The sequence below is a fragment of the Tamandua tetradactyla genome, chromosome 12, assembly GCF_023851605.1.
Source record: "Tamandua tetradactyla isolate mTamTet1 chromosome 12, mTamTet1.pri, whole genome shotgun sequence".
In the NCBI taxonomy this organism is placed as follows: Eukaryota; Metazoa; Chordata; class Mammalia; order Pilosa; family Myrmecophagidae; genus Tamandua; species Tamandua tetradactyla.
Genome location: NC_135338.1, coordinates 38828136 through 38853451, shown reverse-complemented (window position 1 = coordinate 38853451; position 25316 = coordinate 38828136). Strand labels below are relative to the sequence as shown.

General features: G+C 37.2%; 1 protein-coding gene across 1 annotated transcript in view; it reads right to left on the bottom strand.

Annotated features, from left to right (window-relative positions):
* The window catches only part of NRXN3 (neurexin 3), a 1607649-nt gene that overhangs the window by 369712 nt on the left and 1212621 nt on the right, over window positions 1-25316 (bottom strand). Inside the window, exon 13 of the mRNA XM_077123215.1 lies at window positions 9949-10130. Within this exon, the coding sequence (XP_076979330.1) occupies window positions 9949-10130 (182 nt within the window). The remainder of the gene's footprint in view (window positions 1-9948; window positions 10131-25316) is intronic.

The window sequence follows — 25316 nt, the reverse complement described above, 5'->3', positions numbered from 1 at the left end:
TCTCTGCAGCACAGACATGTCACAATGCATACAAAGCCTTCTGACCAGCTCATGTCACCAAAAACCACATGCATAATATTTGGAATCAAACCTCACTGTTTTTCCCTATCAGTTGTGATCTTGGAAAGAGAGATATAAGAGCTCAGTTTACATGCCTCAATAAGAAGTTTGGTCTTCCTGCTAGGGTTGGGATTTATACCATAGGAGTATTCTTTATTAATATCGGTATTTGTTAATACCAAATATACCAAAGACTTTCAACAAAGAAGCAACTTGCGGAAACTGAGAAAACATCTCCATCATGCTTCCTCTGTTATCTCATATCTGTAATGTAAAGTGGGTGTTTTCTTTCCTCTTTATCAAAAAATTGATAGTGATTTATAAGGAAAGACCTAATGTGAAGTTCTCAGTTCCACAAATGGGTCTGTTATGATATGGCTGACACTTAATTTTGTGAAATACATCAAACTGCTCTTTGGAGAACCACTGTAAAATATCATTCTTTGAATCTCTGCAAAGACCTAGTTCAAGTAAAAGATTGAGATTTACAGAAATGAAAGAAAAACACATTGATGGTTTCCACCTAGAGCTGACTTACTGTGTATGTGTTTCAGTCCAATGTTTGCATGTGTTTAATGCACACACCCAGCTTGAGGGAGGAAGCACACACTCTGTGATTTGCAGTGTTTGGGTGTGAATCAAAAGAAGCATGTGGGTTCCATTCTGTCCTTGTAGATTCAGTTAAGTAAAGGGAAAGCCTAATTTGTACTGATTCTGTCACCACAGGGGGTGATCATGTAAATAAATGACCGGGGAAAGAAAGCACTAGGTCAATATATAGACAGGACAGTCTAGCAGGCCTGGAAAGTACGCTAGAAATGGTGTGGTCCATCCCCCAGGGAGAGTTGGGTTTTCATTTGGTTGATTTGAGTTTTTGTCATTTTTTCCTCAGTTAGTGCTTTCTGGAAGCCTATAGCAATTTGCTGTCCACGAAATAGAGATGGATGTTCATAAGGAATTCTGCACAATTACAAAACGAAACAACAGAAATAGCCATAGTCATTTCAAAGAGAAAGGAACAAAATATTGAGGGTGAAGATGTTATTCTTTCTTGTTTTATGTTAACGTTCGGGTGGGGATAGAGGATGGGATGGGCAAAAAACCCTGTGAGCAATAGAACAGCTGATGAGAGGGACACTTGTTCCCTTCGCTCTTTTAAGATTATTAGAGTAAGAGAGGTTCATATTGAAATCTGGGAAATAGGGAAAAGTACAAAATGGAAATAAAGGTCTGTTAATTATGTAATTAATTAAATATCTATGACATCATCTTCACACAAAGTTCTGCAGCTCTCAGGTCCTAACTACTTGTGCCCATGAGGGGACCCTCCCCCACCTCCCCACCTTAGAATGTAAGCAACTTGCTTTCTAAGGTCATCCACCTTTACTCCAGTATCCCCAGGGTTTAGAACTCTGCCTGACACATGGCAGGAGCTGGTTGAATAAATCACTTTTCACTAACGTTGGTTACTAATCTCTGGTAGCCTGGCTCATTTGGCATCAGGGATTATATTCCTCCCACCTGCTCATTTCCCTAAAGCTAAATTTGTCATATTCTACTTCCTGCTATATGCCCCTGCAGCCACTCCTAACTATGCTGCAGGGGAAATGTTTTTGCTTTTTTTTTCCTTTAAAAAGTAGCCATTCTTTGTGGATCGTCATAGTAACGCTCATCAATTGCACTTTCTGTGCTCTGGAAAACTACGTCATTCACACGTTACACCGTTTTTCTCTTTCCGGCGTTCATATTGAGTTTAGGCTTAGATGTTGAGCCACACAATAAAACCAGTTCTGGGCTTGCTGATCTGAGCAGCAAACACGAAAGCCTACTAACCTTAAGAAATAGGCTTCAAGTCAGGGGCATATTAAAAAGACTCCACTCCCACTTCAGTGTGATTTCCAGTGTGAGGAACTACTTTGAGTTTTTACTATACTCTACCACTAGACATGAGAAGCCAGCAGAGCGAGGGATGACAGTTTGTGGCTACTGTGAAGATGTTCTTCTCTGGTTTTAAACTAGAAACATGGAAAATTAAATACTAACCACAGAGAGACTAAATGTGCTTCTGTGCTATTTGAATCATTTATGGTTTGTAAGCAAGTATATTTGAAGACCTTTAATATGACATTTATCGTACTCTGAAATACAAGAATTCATGCATGCAATTATCATTGCTCAGGTACCCTGAATTTGAAAGGATTTTTAACAAAAACTTTGTAACTTTGGAAACAAGGTTACTCTGTAGAACTCTTGGTCTACATGCTACATTCAAAACCTCAGATTAGTTCCCAAGCCCACTTTTTCAATCTGCCTAAATACTGTGGCCCATCTCTCTATTTCTGTTTACCATTAAAAGTGTAAACTCAAAAAAAAAAACACAACAACACAGGACCTGCTAAGTTTGTCATATACTACTTCAATATTGAATAAGTAATTATCAAAAGAAGCAATGTATATATGACATCAGAATCAAACACACCAATATTTTAGTCTTCTTTCATTCCCTTAACATCTTGAACAAATGTTTACTTAATCCTCCGAATCTTAATTTATTTTCTTTTTTAAACTTCTTTATTTTAATTAGAGAAATTTTAGTTTTACAGAAACCATGCATAAGACACAGAATTCTCATATACCACTCTATTATTAACACCTTGCATTAGTGTGGTACATTAGTTGGAATTCGCAAAAGATCATTTTAATAATTGTACTATTAACTATAATCCTGAGTCTTAATCTCTAAAATAAAGGTAATACTACCAAATTCATAATACATACAAACTGTCTAGGACACTGTCTGGACAATAAGTGAAAGCAAATGCAGAAGGGATTACAAAAGTATTCAAGACATCTGGTCAGAATACAGGTTTATAGTCATGAAAAGTCAACTTGTGTAGCTCATTTTCAAAAGGGTATAGTGATATAAATACTGCAGTTTCCACCTAAGAAAGGGCTGGATATTGTTACCATTAGTAATATTAGGGTAATGAAATGGGTAATCAGATTAGGAAAAGCAGAGGGGAAGGCTGCTTATCTTTGGGCATCTCCACAGGCAGGGGATTTGTTTTCCAGAAAACTGCAGCATGACTTCAAATCTGCAACTGCCATTCCCAAAGTGAAGCTCCAAAGGGTGAGAGGTAAAGTCTGGGGAGGCACACCAGATAAGGACATCATTTGAGGAGAAAAGACAATTCATGGGGTTTGGCAGCTGGACCATCACATTTTGGCTCTGTTCTGTCAGCTGTCTAGCAGCTAACTTCTTAAAACCATGGCCACTTTAGCACCTCTTAGTCCTCATTCCTATAGCCTGCAACCATAATCTCCTAGGCACCAAGAGATTTATTCGCGGAATGGTAGGTATAACAATATTATTATGAAAAACAATCTTTTCTTTTCTCGTACGTCCTTCAGTGGTGACAGGGCACTCTTACATACATTCTCTCATTTGATCTTCTCTATTCTACCAAGAGGTTGGCACAACAATATCTTTACCTTCACAGTTGAAATGGGATAACCGCTAATTGGTGGCAAAAGTAGGACCAGAGCCTGAGATGAGATTTCTGGCTAGGAGTTACTAATTCCCATGAAAACCATCAAAGGATGAAACCCAGAATGGATGGTGAGAGGCCTTGAATGATAAGGTTATATGCAATAATAAGTATCAATACAATAAAGATGCCAGCTCCCAAAACTGATTTCAGATGAATGAGGCTGTGACTTAAAAGGTATGGAAAAATGGCTCTAGTACGGCCTGTGTTTGAAAACCTCTCTCAATCCTTTTGATTTCTGGGAAACCTCATCATCTTGGTTTCTCTTGACATGTCTAGTCTTTTCTCTTTTAGCTTCCTTCCCTTTTCTCCTTCATCTTGTAGATGTATGTATGTATTTCCCAAGCTTCTATTCAGTTATCTCTCTTATTTCCAAACATTCTCCTTGGGGATTTTAACAAGCCTTAATTTTTCTACTTGGTCATCACCAGGCCAAGAACTCTCAAGTCCTAGCTGTAGCCTGTCTCTCTCCTCTGAGTTCCTCATACACTTCCAACTGGAAACTCTCCACAGGCTATCTCTTAGATGCCTTATATTCTGCATCAGTAAAAAAAGAAAAAAGAAATTTCTTACTTTATTCTAAAATCTTATTTTCTTATGTCTCCTCTTTGCTGTGCTTGTTTTCTGTTGTTCTTAGTGAAATCCTAACTTTCCCAGTCTAGGCATTTCTCACTTCTCTCCTTTCCATCTAATAACAATGCCAAACTGCAGTGCACAGCATTCTGTGGGGAATGAAATTGCAGCTGTCGGGCAACTTTGTTGTTTTCTTGTTCTTGCCCTCTTTACTTCCATCACCAGACTCAGAAATGCCAGCATCCCTCCACCCTTTTCAGGAGATTCCCCTAAATATAAATCCAGTTCAGCCACTGGTCAAATCTAAAGACAAATCTAAATTAGCAGCAAACTAACCCCACTGAGGACTAGCCCAGCAGATGCTGATGGTTTACTATAAGTACCCTTGCAATGACAGTGAAAATGAAGCTTCCAGGTCGGCAATTTATAGATGCAAAAGATGTGAGGAATAGACCATTTATCATAATTTGACTGGGCTTCTATTTATTCTCTAGAATACAAACTATAGAAAAATAATACTAAACAAACCAAACTTAGTAAATAACCATTTTCTTTCCAAGCATGATACTGAGAACATCTTTCAAGCCTTTTTTTTTTGAAGGGTAGAATACATTGCCATTCTGGAGATTTTGGAAGGAGAATACACTGTCATTCTGATAAGTGGGTCAGTCTACATAACAGCCCTTTATCTTCTCCTATTTTTTTTTTTAATGTAGAAATCTGCATCATAAGTCAGCAGGGAAAGAGTTGGAGGAGGTCATAGATTCTTTTCGAACAAAACAGATGCCCTGACACATAAATTCTCACGGTTCCTGAAAGGCTCATGATTAAAAAATGAATCCAAAGGATTTGCTGTAAATTATACACAGGGAGAAAGAAATTAATAGGATATCTTTTTTACACCCAGTATTAATTGCATGAAGAGAAGCTAATTCTTGCCCAGTTCTCGCCAACCCTCTATTTTGTAGGAGGTGAAAGGAGGTTGTCAAGAGTTTCACGATAGCAATAGCAAGCACTTCAGGGTAATTCTTTCACTGGTCCTATTCAATCTTTTCCCTATTGTGTAAATGAAGGTGAGTGTAACGTGACACAGCTCCACAGAGTTTAGATGTGGGGTCAATAGGCAGATGTCACTCACAAGTAATAGCAGTCTCTCTCCAAATATTGAACAGATTAACTTCTCAACAATAGATTTCAACAGAGGGAAACATATTTAAAATAGCAACTTAAAAAATCTTTCTGCTTTATGACACCCTCTCTCCACAGTAATTTCATTTCATGCACACATACTTTGTTGAATTATCTACTGCCTTTTGTGAAACAAACACATTTCATCTGCAATTTCATTAATATCATGATGAACAACTGACACAGAAAGCACTGTATCATGGAAATATGAATTGAAAAAAAAGTTTGCTAACTTAAAGCAAACTATCCCTAAATTAGTTTGATCCTTTCCCCTTCTCTTTTTTTTTTTAAGATCAAATTCTTATCTTGTTCAACTCCTTCTGTCAAAACCTATTTAACCCCCAGGAGTCCAGGACTAGTGGGAAGGCATTTATATAGAAGGGACATGAACAAAAGAGATCCTCTGTTCCCTTGGCCAAAACAACCGACAATCCAAGCAAATTGTGAAATAGGAAAATTTTTGCCTTTGTCTATAGAACCTACCCAGACCTGTTTTGGTGTCCCTTTTTTGTGCCAACTCTTTACCCAGGACACTAATACCTGAATTCTGGCCGAGCCTTTCCACCCACACCTGCAACCCCCTAAAATGTTGTATGTCCCCAAATTAACCAGGCTCATTTCTCCTCCTTTCTCCCTAATCCTCAAATCAAAACTCAAATTCTGTCAGAGCAGCTGACTTTAGCCTGGTGGTGAGAAGGATCACAGTAAGACTGAGTAACCCAGTCTATGATCCAAAGTCCTCCCTACAGTAGAAGAGGAGTTTAAGATACCTATTTTCCTTAAAAGGAAGTTTATATGTGGGAATTTCAGGATGATAAAGGAAAAGAAATAGCAAGTACCAGCATTTCCGGGTGGGATTGCTGAGAACAGGGGTGATAATGGGTAGCATACATCCACAATGCCCCATGTCTATACACATGGCAGACCTGAGTAGCAGAAGCCAGAGCTCCTACGCGCTGGGTATATCTGCTGCCCTCACTAACTTTCCCAGGGTAAAGCTTGAAGCAGATGAGGCCAGGCAGTGAGAGTTGACAGGCATGATGAAGCCAGGTTGCCATTCCTGCTCTCAGGACTCCTTGGCAGGCAGATTGATTCTAGAGCTCGTGAGTGCTCATCTCAAAATGACTCCCCTGGTGTTCGTGGAAGAGCATTTCCTCCTTTTTTTTTTGCAAGGGCAGACACCGGGAATCAAGGCCGGGTCTCTGGCATGGAAGGCGAGAACTCTGCCTGCTGAGCCTGTCCATTTCCTCCTCTTTCAAAACAGCTATCTTGCTCAAAACACTTCAGGAATTATTGGGAATTGCCTTGAGCACCAACTTATAAAAAACACAAATTCATTCATTCATTCTCTCTCTCTCTTTCTCTCTCTCTCTCTCTCTCTCTCTCTCTCTCTCTCTCTCTCTCTCTCTCTCTCACAAACACACAAAGATTAATTTTAGGGTTTATACTTCACTTTTTACCAACTTCCATACTGTAGCCACTAATCAGAAATCTTGGCCACCAATCAGAACTGATGCCAAAATACTTTGGTTGTTTCCAAAATTAGCACTCATACTCAAAGAAGGAAGCTCTGCCGACATGATGCCCCTCGGTGAAGCACACCTGCAGGCAAATCTCTGCCCTCATCCTTTCTTCCCCGTACCTGGGAATTATTCTCCTCTTAATATCTGTCATCATTTTTTCTTTTATTTTGTTTTTATTTTTTTCTGCCAGTAGGTTTTTCTTCTTAGGTGAACTGCAAGGGACAGTTGGCCTTCCGCTCATCCCCTTCCACTTAATTAATGGCTTCAAAAATTTTCTTTTTGAGTAATTTTTGTTATTAAAGGAAAACAATGCATTCCACAAACACTTTAACGATTGTAAAAGTTTTATTAAAGTGATCTACTAAGTGGCTTTGTTTTTCTGATTCATCTACTTAAATGTCTAAAAATAGCGGTTGGCTACATACTCAAGCCTTTCAGCCTTCTTGCTTGGATCCTTTTATTCCTGAATGGGATGAGGCACCTGTCTCCCTCCATCTCTCCTCTCCATGTAGATATCAGAGATCATCCATCAAGAAGAGAAAATATGGCTCCAAATTACCAGACCAATGAAGTGTGCCATCCTCAAGAAGCCATAGACATGTCAAGTTCACTCAAGATGGGTGTGGTTTCTTCATAGTTAGGGGTTTTATCTTTCCTCTAAAAAGTTCAGAGGCTACCATTTCCTTGCCCTGGCTCTGAAAAATAATCTTTTTGGAGTTCCCAGAAGCTTTAAGCAATGGCAGCATCACTGTGATAGGTGCACAGTACCTCAAAGGAAGTCTATAAAGACTTTGAAATAAAATTTCTAATATTTTCACTTTGAAAAAAAAGTAGCATTAAATTATGTCCCAACCTAATATGTATGTTTATACAGAGCACACACACCAATGGATATAAACAAACGTATATTGCTGAACCTCAAAATATGTTTAGTTGCATTCACTTTACAGAGATATCAAAGAAATGACAGAACTTCATAAACATACAATGCGATATATTGGAATGTTCCAGTTCCTCCTAGAAGTTTCCAGAATCCTCATATAAATTCTGTAAAAATGCCATCCATTTTAAGTAATCTGTCAGAAAATAAGAAAACCTATCTCTTAAAAGTGGTGATGTTCTACACAGCACAGATGGGTAGAAATGGATAAACTGGTAGCACATTATTTGATTCGAAAAAGATGCTCACAGCTACCCAAACCATATTTTTTCTTAGTAAGTCACACTGAACAACAACAACAACAAAAAGATAAATCACCCTGAAAATGCAAGTAAGCTGGTAATAATAGCCTAGTTACAGCTGCCATGAAATAGTCATTAAATTATATGCGGTATAAATCTCAGTTTTGTAAATTATGGTGGTTCCTAGAGGCGAAATAAAGATAAACTGAACTAACTATGGCTGCCTTTCTCTTTGCTCCTTAGCATGAGTGCTAAAATGCTGAAGTTCAGGTTGGTAATATCATGTGGTTCCTGAAGCATCTGAGAAAGAATTAAAAATTCACACAACTCCATTCACTTTCTGCTTCCCCATTTGAAGGTGATCATTTCTAACCAGTCCTTCCCTGGGCTTCTAAGCAGTTTTCCCTCTTCTGGCTCACACTGAAACCTGCCAGGCTTCCAGCTCAAGCCTCTTATTTCAAGCTGCTCTCTTCACCAAGGCATGCTGAAGAGCAGGTGCTGGAGATGGGCGCTGCTAGGGGTCTGAGCTTGCTGCTTATGGTGCCAGCCAGCCACATCCAGCCCTGGAGACCAGCAATGCAATTGTTCCCTCTGCTTTCCTCAGAAGAGCTGCACATTAGCAAAACTCTGATTCAAAGATTCCCAGTAAATGTTCCTTTTCCTCCTTTTTGGAGGTTGGTGATAATCCCCAGATGGTCTTTTCTCTTAACTGCTTTCTCCCCCTACTATTTAAACTGAATTCTTATTGCTCCAAATTAAATCCATTCTTTCTATCCTTGTCATGGCTAACTAATGAGAACAATTCCTCTCTTTGCTCTTGGTGGCTGCACTTTGGGTCCTTATGGATGAGAATCATTTCCTTCTTTAGCCTACGTTCTTTCCTGTGGAATGCACAGGTGATAAAATGGGTTAATTGTTGCTATAAAAATATTTTCTAGCCTCATAACAAAGTAATTTTTCTTCCAAATCATTTTAATTTCCTAGAACTGCACTGTGTTCTTATGATCTGCAGTGACTCAGTGACTGAGGATAAATTCCTATTGGGCTTATATGTACAAGTCCTAAAGCAAAATATTGGTTACACAACACAAAGCAATATAACAACTCTCCGTCACTGTGCTCTGTTTTTGTTTGTTTGTTTTGATTTTTGTCCCGCCAAACCTGGCCTCAAATTTCATTACATGGTCTTTATATTTGTATAGAGAAGTTTGCAGCATTGGACTTGCTATTGCAGAACAGCAAGTAGGACTTGCAGCCTTTTTTATTGACATGTAGTCATATCTGTTGTTTTTAATATTTTGTCCTTGGCTGCTTTCATGTTATAAGGGCAGTGTTCGGTAGTGGCACAGAGACTACATAAACCTGAAAAGCCCAAAATATTTACGATTTGATCTGTTGCAGTAAAATTTGGTGACTACCAGCATAGGAAATTTTCAACATCCCACTTGGCTTTGGTACTTGCACCAGATTAAGAGAAGCCACACCAGTAACTCTCTTATTTACACCTAAGCTAAATCTCCTAAATGTTGTACCAGAGGCCAACTTACCAGGAGGAGTCTGGAAGGGAAAACTTCCTTTTCCTTTCTATATATAAAGGAGAGAGGGGAGGTCATTTTTTCCCCCTAGGCATCCTTTGGGCATCATGGTTCACATCCAAAGGGGAGAATAAGGCTTAACACACACGTAGACCACCTCTAATCAGAGTTTTGTATTTGCTAATCACAGTTTTGCATTTGCTTTGGCACCAACACACTTAGGCAATTTCCATAACTACGCCTTTACATGTTATCTGGAATGTTTTACTACATTTCTTTGACTCAACAACTCAGGGTACCAGGAAGATAAGAGGATGCAGGTCAAGGCCTGGTACTCACTATGTGGAGCTGGAGGAAGTCGCCAAGGCCTGGGGCACTGTCAATGCGCACCAAGATGCCATCCTTCACCGTGGTGCTGAAGCCCACGGCCAGGCGGTCAGAGCGCGTGCTGGGCCTGTCGTTGGCCGGCCAGGTGTAGAGGATGAGGCCTCCGCTTTTCCCAAAGATGTACGTAGCGCCAGCTGTGGGATGCAAGAGAGAAGGAGACATCAGGGCACTGTCTTGTTAATTGCCAGTTGTAGCTAAACTGCTGAGACTCTGCACAGAACAGCTGCAGAGAGGAAACATTCCCCACGTCAAAGTATTTGGTGACCGAGCATGATGGTGCCCAGAGCCTCCGAAGGCGACTGTCACCCTAAATTAAAGATGCAGGCAAAATGAATTAATAGCAAAGCAGGAGTTAGCGAGAGACAGTCTTAGCACCTTCAGCTCCTGCTGCGTCGTGGTGGAGGGCAAATGGCAGGCCATATCTGAGATCTTCTGTACATTGTGACAAATTTTCAGTCTTCTGCAACAGATTTTATTTTCCATCTCAGCTCAGATAGGCATGAAATAGGGAACAAGTCCCTTGATCTCTTAGCTATCAGCATATTCTGTTCAGTGGAGCGGGGAGCAGTTGTGGGATGTCTCTTATAACTGAATGTAAGGTGGGAGTCCATTCCTTTCATGCCTGTATCTTCTACCACCCTTACAGAAAACAAAGCTACAGCCTGAGAAGACCACATTATATGGCTAAAACTATTTACCTGTTTCACAATTATGGTTGTGAAAAACCATTAAAAAAAATTAATTCCATATCTCTTTTTAAAATGAATTTTATTTCTCCCCCTAGTGATGGTGTTTATCTGGTATTAAATAACCAGATAAACCAAACAAAAATTCCAAAAAGAAAATATAAGAGACATAAACAAACAAACAAAAAACACAATCTAATGGGTTTTGAATATGACTAGTGGATTTTCTTTTCTTTTTTTTTTTTTTTATTTTTTGGCATGAGCAGGCTCTAGGAGTGAGTCAAACCTGGGTCTCCTGCATGTCAGACAAGAATTCTACCACTGAGTACCCTTGCACCTGGCTAGTGAACTTTTAATTATGGCTACTGAGTCTCAGTCACTTGAGCTTTTACTATTATCAGAACAAACCCAGAGGTTAAAAAGAATATAATCCAAAAGTCCTTAAAAAACAAATGGGGAGAAAATATGAAGACAATATTTGCATCACACAAAATATGAATAATCTATTTTAAGAAGCAAATTTTAAAATCTGAATTTGGGGAAAATTACTTAGATTCGATAGCTAGAATAAACTAAACCACTGTAGCCTCTATGATTTTATGTATGTTATTCGGAGTGACTAATTTCATGTGTTACTCATCTCAAAATTCAAAGAACATTTGGTACCAAATTTTCTCATATTTTTCCCCATTAATTGTTTCAACCCTTGAAAATATTTGAAAGTAAAGATAAACTATAGCAAGCTTTCAGGTATCTTTAGCATCTAATAAAAATCTCAAGCATGGGTCCATATTTATTCTCAGAGCTAGTTTATGGAGAAAAGGGGGTAGACTTAAGTTAACTGAATGAGAAATGAGTTATGCAGTGTGTTTAGAAATAATAAACTGCTGTGAGTCTAGAATTAGGAGTAAATGTGATATGTCATCTGTTTTAAGCACCAAGTCACATTAACTCTTGAGACACACAGAATCTAATTTGTTTTCTTTGAAAGGTTGCTAATCCAGTTGCTCCAATATGCTCAGTTTATATATTGCATGTACCATAACATAATTTTCCTTTTTATGAATTTTTCAATCTTTAGAGGGTGGTCTCTGGAAAGCCAATGCAGCCTTCACACTCATGTAGAAATTGGGATTGTGGTATGGAAAATTTATAATTAATTCTACATGCAAAACAATATTTACTCTTCACTATCCACAAACTCCCTCAAACCTTCTTAAAATTAGAAATGTGGATATAATGATTTCCCCTTAATATCTCTCCATCTGTGAAAAATTTAAATAATCCCCTTCCTGTAGATGATTACAAATATCATTGCCATTCTGTTTATTTGGAAAATGAAGGTTACTCAGTGATTAATGTATAGAATCGCCAAAAATGCAAATCGGACTTGACATTTCATGGAATTTATAAAATCTTACCCTATTCTACCCTAAATACATTGCGTATTCTGCTACATAGATTACTGCATGCTCTATCAGAAAATGTTTCCACTACAGAAAGAACAGGTCAAAATCAATAATAGTAATAACATATGCATGATGCTTTATATTTTCCAAAACTCTTCAAATTCATTAGTTAGATCTTCATAGTAATTCTAGGGGATATTTCATTTGTTAGTACCATCTGATAGATTTGGAAACAGAGCTTCTAATGACCTAAATAAGTGGCACCTCTTTGATTTTTCCAGCCTGAGACTTCTCCAAAACACTGTTTTCACCATGTACAAATTATAGTTGAACATAATTACACAGTGAACTATGCCAATGGTGCAAAATTGGCTGTACATATTTATTTTTTCACATCTCCTTATAAGACTAAAGCAGATTAAAATTCATAGCTCAAAAATCTGGCATCTTTTTCCAAAGCCAGTCTGGCCTTCTCACCATTCAAATCACTTCACAAACTTTCTACCTTGCTTGTATTTTTTACCCCCTGCCCTGTTCAGCAATTCTCAGTGCTCTACTATTAGGGGAAATAGCATTTTCAAAGATATATACAACTTCTTATTTATGGTGATTAGGAGGTCATGGGTGACTTCAGTTTTTAAGTGAAGAGCCTTTTTAAAGGTAAATACAAATTTTCTGTTAAATTTTAATATCAAACACTAGAATCCCCTAAATAATCATGGAATCATTTTACTTTACATTTTCAAAGAAAATATTAATTTTGTTATTTTTAAGTGTAGAATTTAAATGAACTTTTTGGGAATGTCCCAGGAACTGTAAGAACCATCCTTATCCATTAAGGCTTTTCATGTCCAAGCCATGCAATACCACATCATATGCTGTCTCCCCAAGCCTAGTTCTGATTGCTGGTTTCTCATTGTGTTTAGTATGCCAGTGGCACGATCACACTATTAATACTTAGAACCATGCAAATTTCCTACTTTCTAGCCAAAAGCAATCAGTTCAAATGATGACAGAATTGCTATGGAGGTATTTTGGCTATTTACTGCATAACTTGCAAGTTTGCCAGCAGCTGAGGTTTCTCTGCCATTCCATCAAGCACAGTATTTCAAGAATGAAATCTACAAACTGTCACCACTAACCAAGATGAAGTGTACACATCTCACGTGCAAATAGTCAGGCAAGACATGTTATTGAGCACACAACTTTTGTCTCAAACATACCAAATAATGGGTTTAGTGAGTGGTTTCCTATTTGGCTAACTACATACTGTGATGATGCTGATGGTGGTATTGACAAAGCTGGGCACGAGGGTATGTGTAGGTATGTTTTGATGAGCGCTCTATATGTGTGCTGGGAAGGGGGAGAGCTAACTTGGCAGGAGAACTGGGTGGAACAGGTCTGTTGCAATCATGAAGGGGTCCTGGGGAGCAGTATAATGTAATTACATAAGTTGATTAAGTAGATGATCTAAGATTTCTTACGGAAAGTAAAGGATACACTTCTTTCTTCAATAAACTGTTCTTAATCCTTTGCTGCATTTTATTGTTTGTTTTACTAGAATTTAATTTTTGATGATAATTTAACTTTTCCTTATTTAGGACCACGTGGGTAATTTTTGCTATTGTTTCTATTGTTGCTTGTTTCACTTATCAATTTCATGGCTCTGCCATTATGACAATCTGTCTACTTTCCATTTCTACATCCAAATAGCATATTACTTTGTCAGGAGATCACTGACAGAATAGATTCATGGTCCTATTTAACATTCACTTTAGATATAAAAATAACATGGACATACATATATGTGTGCACATGTATGTGTGTGTTTAAGAAAATTAAGGAAAGTTTATGTAGAAAATACAATTGACTACCTGGAATTCATTTATACTTTATTCTTTAAATAATTTCAGAAGAAAAGGCATCCAGGAAAGCATTACAAACAATGCCAGCTGTCTACTGAGATTTTTTAAAAAGAGCAGAAAAGAAAACTATGATAAAAATAATATGTAAGCAATATTTCCATGAAATAACTTTCTGATGATGGAAAAATGAAACACCTAGAAGCATCTCTCAAGGCAGACCAGAGTGAGTTAAACTTAAAGAGAAGTAGATAATTCACTTATGGAAAAGTGAAGTAGATAGAAGAATAATCAAGTAAGAAAATGAATATAATTCAATGTGCAAACCACAGGGCAGGTAAACCAAGATAAAAAAACAAGATGCCAGACTCCTAGTTCAGTGCTGTTTGAATATGTCTGAAAACTTAATACCAAATTTCATGACACTAAGGGGGTGTTTGTCTCCTTGTCCCTGTTATTCCAGGATTCTTGTATTTTCTTTCTTTTTTATTACTCTTTCCTCGACTTTATAGACATTTGGGTACTTATATATATATAAATTGGCAAATCCTCTTAGAAACGCTATGGATTATCAATGACATAAAATATAGTCTGTCAGTAGATGTGGTTATTGCTATTAAATTAAAACTATCTTTTATTAATATCAATGACCATATAGCTAATAAAACCAGAATGGAAAGACTTGTGGCTTTGAAACTGACAAATATCTCTTCAAGCAAATGAAGGCAGAAACCTCAAGAATCTGGTAATACTTGATGACCCAAAGAATTCAGTTTTCTGATTACTTTTACTTGGTTTGTTCCATTGTTCCATGCTTACCCGATGTATATCACATTCATTTTTAAAATAGTAGTCCCTTATATTTCCACAGCATTAAATAGTTTTCAAATTGCTTTCTTTGGGATTACCTGGTTTGGTACCTCTTCTCTCCTCACTGTAGTGTTAATGACAGATATTTTTGTTGCTGTTTTAATAAAAAAAAGAAAAGAGAGGCTCAAAGAGATTAATGATTTGCTCCAGTAGTAAATGATGGAGCTGGGAGGAAAGCAATCCCTTTTCTACTCGATCCTGCTCTTCTCCCCACATCGGGCTGTCCTTTTGACTCACTGCATGACACCGTCCTGAAAAGGAGTACCTAAAGATCAAGAGCTCCACAAGGAGGAGAGGAGGGCAAAGAACAGATGAGATAATGTGAAGGACAAGACTTCTGCATTATGGGGGGGAACCAATAGGGAGCCCAGATAGGCAACACAGGATTTACAAACAGCCCTGCAATATACTTATTGAATATATGGTTTATTATAATCTATTTTTTCTTCTCTGAATATTTTTTAAATAAACACAAAACTGATGATAAATCAGCCTTAAATAAAGCAAAACCGAAGGGAATGATTATGGAGATACTTGGTCTATTCTTAAGAAAATCTGTTTTCTTTGGCAAAGAAACAGGCAGATTTACTGCTTAGCAAACTGAGAAACTGACAACATTGCCTAAGGGTCAAGTATATCAACAGGGAGAGGCATAGCCTGTCTCTTAAACAAAGCTCAGGCAAGATGAGGGCTCCCTCCACATGGTGCAATCTCTTCCTCTCCCTCTGAAGGAAGAATTATTAAAACCAAATAGGCATTGAGCCAGTAAACATTACTGTCTGGGATCTGCAGAGGCAATATTTCAGAGTTCATCCACAGTATTCCGGAAGAAAGGTTTCGACTCAAAGATTTTCCAGCAGAACCAGTATTAGTTCTGTCTAGAATAAAAAGTACTGGTAACATCGGAGTTCAATTTTGTAAATTGAAGCAGATATATGATGTACCCAATACCAAAAGCTCCCAAAGAGCTGATGGGAAAAAACATAAAACAAATATAATTCTACCCATCAACTCAGTTTTTTCCATGAATAAAAAATATTTAATCACTATTTATAAATACCTTCAAACAATTTGAGGACACTTTTGCAGGGATACAATAGGTTACGTATAAACTCTGCTCTTGCAAACATGCTTGGTTGGACAATTTGATGGAAATGTTATCTTGAATTTTCTGGAGAGTCAGAAGAGGAACCAAATAATTTTGCTGTTTTCAAATCTGGAATTTATACAAGCCGTTGAGATGCCTTACTGCTATTGTAACTTATATACAATTTTTACAGCCTCAAAGTTTGAGTAAAATAAAATCATACATAGTGTTTGGATCCATTCATAATAAGTGATGCCCACAGCATGACTTAGGGACAATGAAGTAGTCAGAAAGTCAAAAAGCTGTTTTTACTCATCAGATTCTAACATTCTTCCACTAAGGGAAAAGAAGATGATCAGTGGTAGAATGTGCAATGATTTCACCATTGAAATTGATCTAAAAATTAAGCTTCCAGGACCTCAAATTCTTCCCTGTCTAAAAGAACTTTCTTAAGTGCTTTGTTTTTCCTTTGGGGCATTTGCTCCTTTCACAAACTCTAATTCTAATTCTAATACTGACATTAATGCTAATATATATATATATATATATATATATATATATATATATATATATATATATATATGTATTTTATTTTATTTTTTTTACATGGGCAGGCACCGAGAATCAAACCTGGGTCCTCTGGCATGGCAGATGAGCATTCTTGCCTGCTAAGCCACCGTGGCCCGCCCCATTAATGCCAATATTAATATGCACACCAGCTATTATGTATGTGCCATCTAATATGGATTATAGAATGCAGTATGATATTTCAAATCCCTCTACCTTCCACCTTAGACATTGTTACTAAGGGGACCTATAGGTAAAATAACTTGCCCAAGATTATTTAACTATACAAGGATGGAACCAGGAATTTAATACTGATCTTTCTGACTCCGTAATCCAATTATTTTCATTACCCTTTATATTCTCATTTTTTCCTTTGCTGTGATGAATTTTACTTGTGTATCATGGGAATGATGGAAAGAAACAGAAAATGACTTTCTAACTTAACTGAAAAAAAAAGCAAACAAGATGGAAGCCCAATCCACTCACAACGGGAATGGCAGTGCTCACTTCATCTTATTTGAATTCTACTGATTTCATGTCAGGCTGTTCACTTATAAGGTGTGTAAAGCAAGGCAAGAAAATCAACTGCTTCTGATTTTAGACCACATGCAAAATAAGTAAATAAATAAATAAGCAGCTCTAGGTTTTGAGGGGTGGACTCTACAATGAGGTATATTTCAAAGTTTACCTCATAGGCAACTTAGCTTTAACCTTTTATAGCCAAGCTAGTTTCTTGTATAACAGAAACAAAATGAGTCCTAAGAAATGTACAGCACTAAGGCTTTAAAAATAAATATTGTTTTATCATCAAATAAAATGAAAATCCAAAACCCTTCTATATTACAAGCTCCTGGAGAACAGGGGCTGTTTAATTTATCACTCTATCAAAATTGTGAATGCTCAGGAAATAAATGTTCATGAATTAATCAATGAAACTTGGCTCACCTGTACTTACACACAGGCACACTGTCACTCAGGTGTGGAGTAGAGACTAGAGTGCCCATTAACGCGTCTCGGATTTTTGTCATTTCATCTCACTGTGGAAATATTTTCTAAATACTCATCAATTAGAGTTCACAACATCTCTCATGATGGAGTAGAACACAGCTTCCAATTTATAAAAGAAACCTAACTAGAAAGACGTTTGAATGACTTGTCTTCAGTGAATTTGTGGCTGACTCAGTTGAGAAAAATTCTACTCAGTTTTAGTCAAATTGTTCAACGCTTCTCCTTAGTTCCTAAAGCATATTGCAAATATTATTTAGTTAAAAAGCATATGTATCATATATATATATGCTTTATATATATATACATATATATACATACTTCAATATATATTTTATATATATACACACACATCTGAGAATTAAACTAGGCTAGCAAAGCAAGCAACATATTTAAGAATGGCAATGTTATGATTCTATTTTACAGAGCATTAAACAAGTGCAAATACCATACATACATTTGTCTTTAGGTAAACTATAAATAAGTGAAAAGAAAAAAATACAAAAGTTTATTTTATAATTATTCATCAGCCTTTTTCTGTTGCATTTTTCCCCTAAATGAATTCCTCCTGATGACATCTCATAGGAAAAGGGAGGTTTCAGAGCTCATTCATCTGCCTCTTTTCCTCCTCTTATTCTACGGCTTTGAAAACCTTTTTGAATAAGAGCAAACAAGAGATTTCTAAATAATGAATATTCTCTGGGAAAAACACACACACACACACACAGATGCAGAGCAGTTGCTTATTTCTAGTGCTTTAATTTAAACGCTTGATTTATGTGGGCTTTATACTGTCAAGAGTCCAGGAACTATAAATAGATGACATGAATGTATTTGTGGCTCTAATTCATTAAACATGATTTTCCTGGAAAATTTGGCTAACATTTTTAAGAGGAATGGCATTTCATTCTAAGACATACATATCTCTTAATCAGAGAACCCACAACAGAGTTAGCCACGAGGAAGAAAATTTAGCTGTTATACAGTCTGTTGTTTTATTCTATACCCATCTCTCAACTTCACTGAGATTCAGTTTCCATGATTAAGAAGGTAATAATACCTCCCCTACCTATTCATCTCAGGGAATTGTAGGAAAGAGAAAAATAGTTATCAGGTGCTCTATACAGAACTCTGGAAATAGTTTAATATTGCTATTTGATGGTGAGAACTTCAAAGTGAAAGAACTCCCCAACATCTTGTACTTGTATGAGACATTCATTATTCCATCTGCCCAATACATCTTTGCCCCGTCTCATGGAAATTTCTATTTTCCCTGTACCAATCATGTGATTTGAATGGAAGCAGTTAAGTCTTTAACAGATTTTGCCCTTTACATATAATTAATTGGCTAAGGTATGGAAATTAACCCAAGTTTTTGTTTGTTTGTTTGTTTTTGTAAAGCTTGGAACCGGAAAAACATTCATCCCCCTCTGGTGATAAAGCTATGTAATCAAGAGGCACAGAGCTGCTGGAGTCAGCTGTGAGAAAGGAAAGCTTGAGCAAAGAGTGAAATGTTGATTCAAGAGCTGGACACAGAGAGAAAATCTTATTATTTTCAAGGGCTTGGCTATAATAGTCCATGTTATGAAATTGCACCTTTGTGTTTCTTATAGTTACGTAAAATTTTCAATAACTAATTTTTCATTGTGTCTGATCTAATTCAGATTTGGCTTCTGTCACAACCAGAAGAGTCCTGGATACTAAAGAACCCCTGGTCACTATCACAGGGGGTGGATCTATAATTTTTTCAAGGATGTAAAATATGCCTAAGTATGTGGAGAAACATACCATGTTACTGAATAGAGAACACAGAAATATATTAAGAATACTCATCTTTAATCAATGTTAGTCTTTGGGGCATTTCCAAATAGAATTTCAACATTTTCCCAGTTCATAAAGAAAAAATAAATGCATAAAATTTATCAAGGACATTTTAAGAGGAAGAAGGGAAAAGGGAGACTTGCCTTATTAGATATTGATTTTTTTAGTGACTATAATCAAACGTATTTTCTTAAGAGTGAACAAGAACGAGTCAAGTGAACAAGTAAAAATTCAATGCAACGGTATGTAAATGGCATAATTTGTTGAGGATCTCTGTGGTGCTAAGAAGTACATTGCATGTATAATACATTGTGGTAAGTGCTATAGTAGAGATATGTTCAAAGTACAATAAGAACCAGGAGGAGGGGGTCACCAAGTTCAAAAAAGACTTGTACTGGATCTTGAGGGTGGAGGAGTATTTGTCTGATTTTAAAGCAGGAATGACGTTGTACTTGGAGGCCAGGAGCAGAAGTGGGAATGAATACAACGTGTTGGAGAGTGCAGCACGGTCTTTGTGGGTGGCATGGTAACTAACGAGCTGAGGACAGCAAAGATAGTTCTGGACAATAAGCTGAGAGTGCTGTGCAGAGTAATTAATGCCTTAAAAGGTCTTTGTGCCTTAGTAGACATGCCAGTGTTTTTCTTACGGTGCATTCCTTTGAGTAACAGAAATACTTCATGTACAACACCAACAATGAGGTATTCTCCACAAAATACATTTTTTAAAATTTCTGAACACATAATTTATATCTATTAAATGTTTTAGAGTACCCTATCACAAATTCAAGCAAAAATTTCCGTGTTTAAAAAGCTTGAAAGCCACTAATTTTTTTGGTCGGGGGAAGCAAACTTTCTGCATTATTATATTACATTCATCATTTTAACTGGTTGCCTAATATTCCTGCTGAGCCCTCAAGTTGTTTGTTTAGTCTGTGAGTATAACTTAGGGAAAGGGGCAGGTGCTTACAATTATATCTAGCTCTACTTAATATATATATAACATTCATTCATTTGAATAAAATAAATCTACAGAAATATTAAGCCAAATGATCTTGCTCTAATAAAACAGAGAAAATCTACAGCGAGAGTCACAAGGATTGAATTCAGCTCCCAGTTATCGAAACCATATTTCATTATTCATTCAACAAAACTTTATTCTCCAACTCTCACTAACGAACAAATGTGGTACTGCATTATTATGTAACACTTTGGTAACTGATCTACAAAACCAAGTAAACAGATTTACAGTTTACTTCTAAAAACTGATTTCTTCTGAATAGTTAAGTTCCTAATTTTCTTGATAGTTTGTCCTCTTCAAAGCAACAGCTTATGGTTTCCATTTTTCTTTATTATTTTTAGTAAGACAATTGCCCTTTCCTAATGTTTAGTGTCTCTCTTCTCTCTTGCTTAATTAAATATATGTCTAACACATCCTCCTTCTCAGTCTCATCATCTCACCTCAGCCCTTCCCTCTGCTTTAAAAGTATGCCTATCCCCAATGCCTGAGGATGCCGGCGCACTCTTATTTATTCTTCATCACGGACCTTGTGGGAGGTAACTGTATATTTCCTACTTTTAAAAATTGCCTTCCAGCCCATCAGATCCTGGAGTGAGGCCCTTTCATATACCTCTTCCTGGTCTTGTGCTTTAATCCACACAGCTACGCTGCACCTCTATAAAACTCATTTATCAAGCCCTCTTCTTGGTTCTAGTATGAAAACTTTAGCATTGATTCAACAGTACAGATATGGCATGCTGCAAATAAACAGCAGTCACTTCCATCAAAGCTTGAAGATTTGTTATGATGGATATATTCAGACGCACCGGTCTCTTTTTAGAAAATGCAATTTTATGGAAAAATACAAGATAATTGGTCTTTAGCTCTTGCAATAAACTTAGATAGCACCTGCCATATTTAAATTAATACAGTGCTTCTCCCTGTTAGATTAGGCCTTCTGATTAAGTCAATCATTTGAAAAGATTCAAACAAGCCCATGTGCACTTGGATTAGAAGCTGTTTTTGATGTGTGTGTTTTTTTTATGATGTGATACTTGTCCATCTACTAAGAAAAGGAAATTGAAAGGTCATTGTTCTGCTATATATCCCATCTTTCCTTATCTCTCAGCCTCAGCTTTTGCCTCACATTGTGTCATTTAGGTGGCAGATTTTATTGGATGCTGGCGGGTTCTCCAAAGCAATGAACTAGTATTTGAAACCTCTGCATGAACATTGGCTCTTCTTCCCAGAGATCACACATACGCCACTCTCCATCGCCTCTGACGCTGCCCCCATTTCCTCTGCTGCTACCATGCAGATCAAGAAGCTTGGAAAACTATTTTGCTTCTTTTAATCTCGCTTAAACCAGAAGAAAGCACAAATCAGACTCACATGGCTGGAGCAGCAAAATGCAGAGTTCCAAGGCTGGCATTCAATCGGCCCTCCCAAGTCCAGAGACACTCTGGAGAGTGAGCTGTGAAGTGAGTCCTTCCAGCAGACAAATTAAAGCTTAAGAGAGTTGAAACAAGGGGTGTCCTGGAGGTATGGCTGATGACTTGACTTCTTCAGTAAGATAGGAACACCTTTACTCAAAAGGGATCCTGTTTCTAATTGCAGTTCCCATCAGCTTTATCTATTTGACTCCTTAACATGTAGCCAAAGTTTTGCTTTAAGGAGAAAATTATTTCTGAAGTGATAAAGCTTTGGGAGGAGGCCACAGACAACACGGGTACAAAGACATATTATATATTTGCTCATAGAAATTATAGTTGTAGATTGCACCATTCTTTTCCTTTTTTTTTTTTTCAATTATCAATCTTTCACAAAGATGACATTATGGATGCAGCACCTGTATTACGCTGGAAATTATTGCCCAGCAATGGTTAGAGATTTGTCTGAGCGTGATTAGATTGTGAGTTCCTTGCAGGCGAGGTTGGTGCCATGTGCTTCTTTGTTTCCTTATGATGAATGAGGCTCATGCTGGGTACATAGACTCATGTGGCTTAAGAGCTGGAAGGGGACTTTAGAACAACAATCTGATGTCTTCATTTATAAAAAAGGAATCCGGAGGGTCAGACAGGTTATCAAAATTGTCCAAGGTCACAGTCATCAAGTGTCAGAGCCAAACTAGAACTCTGTCCTGCCTCCATTCCAGTGCCCTTTCTGCTGCCTATAAATTAGGTGCTTAAAAAACTTGTTTACTGACTAACTTTAATTTAGCCATATACACTCCATCAGTTAAGGAGGGTGTTTAGGTAGTGGGAATCAATATGTAGCAGTTTTGGTGTGTGTGTGTGTGTGTGTGTGTGTGTGTGTGTATGAGAGAGAGAGAGAGAGAAAGGATGTGCACATGAGGCAGAGGCTATATGTGTGAATATGTATTAAGAAAGGGTTTCAAGATTAACCAAAAAAGTTAAGATCTCCTATCTTTTACTTTGTTACATCACTATTAGTCTATATGTGTATGCTTTAGCAGGTGTGTCATGATCTGAAGCCTCATATTTGAATATATAAAAAATTAAATCACATATAAAGGAGACCTGTACCTTCAGTCCACAAGAAAGTGAAAGCAAAGAGAAGGGAAAACATGTGGAAAAATTACAGCTCACTCACTGTCGAATCGAAGCTGGAGCTAACATTTCCTTTCTCCCAGGAAAAAGGATCTGGTTTGAGAATTGTGGCATTTGTTTCTTAAAACCTAAGGTCTCCATTATAGGAGATTATGCAAACAAATGCTAGTCCACTTGATCTGCTCAATTCCAATAAGCATAAGGCTGACGATTCATAATGTTCCTTTCCTCAGATGCTGGAGACCTCAGGAGGAGAGAAACGAGAAGGGATTGGAAGGGTTATGCTACAATCCAAATGGAATCTCTTTGAAAGTACCATGCAGCAGAAAAGACAAGTATAATGGCTATTTAATCATCTTCACTATGAAGTGCCAATTCTTTAGACTCTTATGACATTCATGAATGATGCAGGAGGCGGACATGATGAATGTAGAGCAATTCCGTGCGACAGATACTTTCAGGAAATTTATGCCCCCTCCCCCCAGGACAAAAGGGCTCCTGGGCTCAGTTATCATTTGTTCTGGGAAAGAATTTACAGTCTCGCCAGCAACTCCTTTTACCCTACTCAATAAAATGCTTATTTTGATATACTGACTGCAATTGTTCAAAAACAACTGTATCCTTGGAAATTCATTCACAGTGAGCAGTCTTGCTCACTTCCCTTCACTTTGTACACATTTTTCATTCCCCAGGTCCTATAATCTAGAGGACTTGGACACAGTTCTCCGAGTCATTATGTCTACATATTTAGTTATATATATAGCATAGCATATCCTATGTACATGTGTGTATGACTTCATATGGGCATATACACACACACACACACTTATATACACTCACATACTATGTAAAGATTGTTCTTTAATCTCTAATGCCCAAATGCTTTTTGGATTCAGCTTGAGTCAGAGATTTCTTTAGTATATGTCTAACAGCACTGCTAACTATGCAATTCAAATCTTACTTTGTTTCCTCTGTCTACAGGTCATCTGCTGGTGGGCAGTGAGTTAAATGATACATTAACAAGTATTTATTAATCCTCTACTATATTTCCAAAGTACTTTTCTGGATGCTGGAAAAACATCACTGAACATAACAGGTAGAGTCACAGTCTTAATAGAGATACAATTGTAGTATTGATGGCAGTTGATAAACAAACATATAGATAAATAATACAATGCATAGGAGTTTAAAGGGCTAATAAAGCACAAAAAGGGGATAGTCATGTTGGAAAAGGCTATTTAAAATGGATGGTCAGTGAAGGTTCCAGTGAGATGAGGGTAACAGTGGCGTGAGTGCAGACAGTGAGGCCATCATGCGACAGTTTTAGGAAGAGGCTTTAAGACAGAGTGAATATGGACAAAGGATCAAAGTTTAGATGTGTGCTCAGTTGAGGGATGTCCTAGGTTGACTCTAGTCTAGTGACTGTACATTTTCCTAAGATCTGTTTATAATATTTTAAGTAGGACATTGAAAATCAGACTTGAGAGGAAGGTAACTAGGATAGCAAAAGACCTAGAAAGAACAATTTAATGAGTGCAGGATATTTAATCAGAAGTTCTTAGAAAATAGATTTGGTAGACATGTTCAAATACATACAGAACAAGGTTGTTCATTCTGAAGGCAGAACCAGGAAAGATGGGTAAAAATTACTGAGCTTATGATCAGGGGTCCAAATGTGTAGAGGTATTTTCTAAAACAATCCAATAATACAATAGGGCATCCAAAAATGTCATAAAAGTTTTATAACAGATATATTCCAGCAGAAGCTGAAATGTCACTGTTTAGGGATGTCTGCCTAGGATAAGAAGATATTTAGATGGTACTTTCATAAAGAACCTTTCTAAGAAAGGAAGAATATAGGAAAACAGAAAGAGTAGACTCTGTAGAACACACATATTTACCTAATTTAATCATGTTATTTTTCTTGGTTTAAAAAAAAAAAAAAAAGACATGTTCCATTTTAGCAAATTGCTGCCACCTTTTTGGTAAGAACACTAGTAGCTATTTTGGGAAACATGAAAATTCTATAAAGCCATATTTTTCCCACAAATAATGTATCAAACTTGGCAGAAATCTCTTGAGGGTTAAATTCTCAAGGATATTTTTGGTTTAGAGTCTATCTGTTAGGAAAATACCACTAATAAAATCATCCCTTTAAAAATATTTCTTTGATCACTGAAATAGCAGCCAGCCACAGCTCCTTTTTTCTTATCATGAAAACCCCAGGAGAAGTGGTGGGGAGGCAGTGAGCCAAAAATGGTCCTTCCAAATCCTGGTGGACAAGTAAAACCATTCCCTCACTATTAATTTCGATAGTGTATAAAATTATCTTTCTTAATGGATCTTGATCCTGAGACTGCAGTAACACTAGGCCAGGGTCTATGGACAGGGGAAGCCAGAGCTTAAGAAATTTTTCTGTGAAAGAGTCTTTGAAAGGGACTTCTTG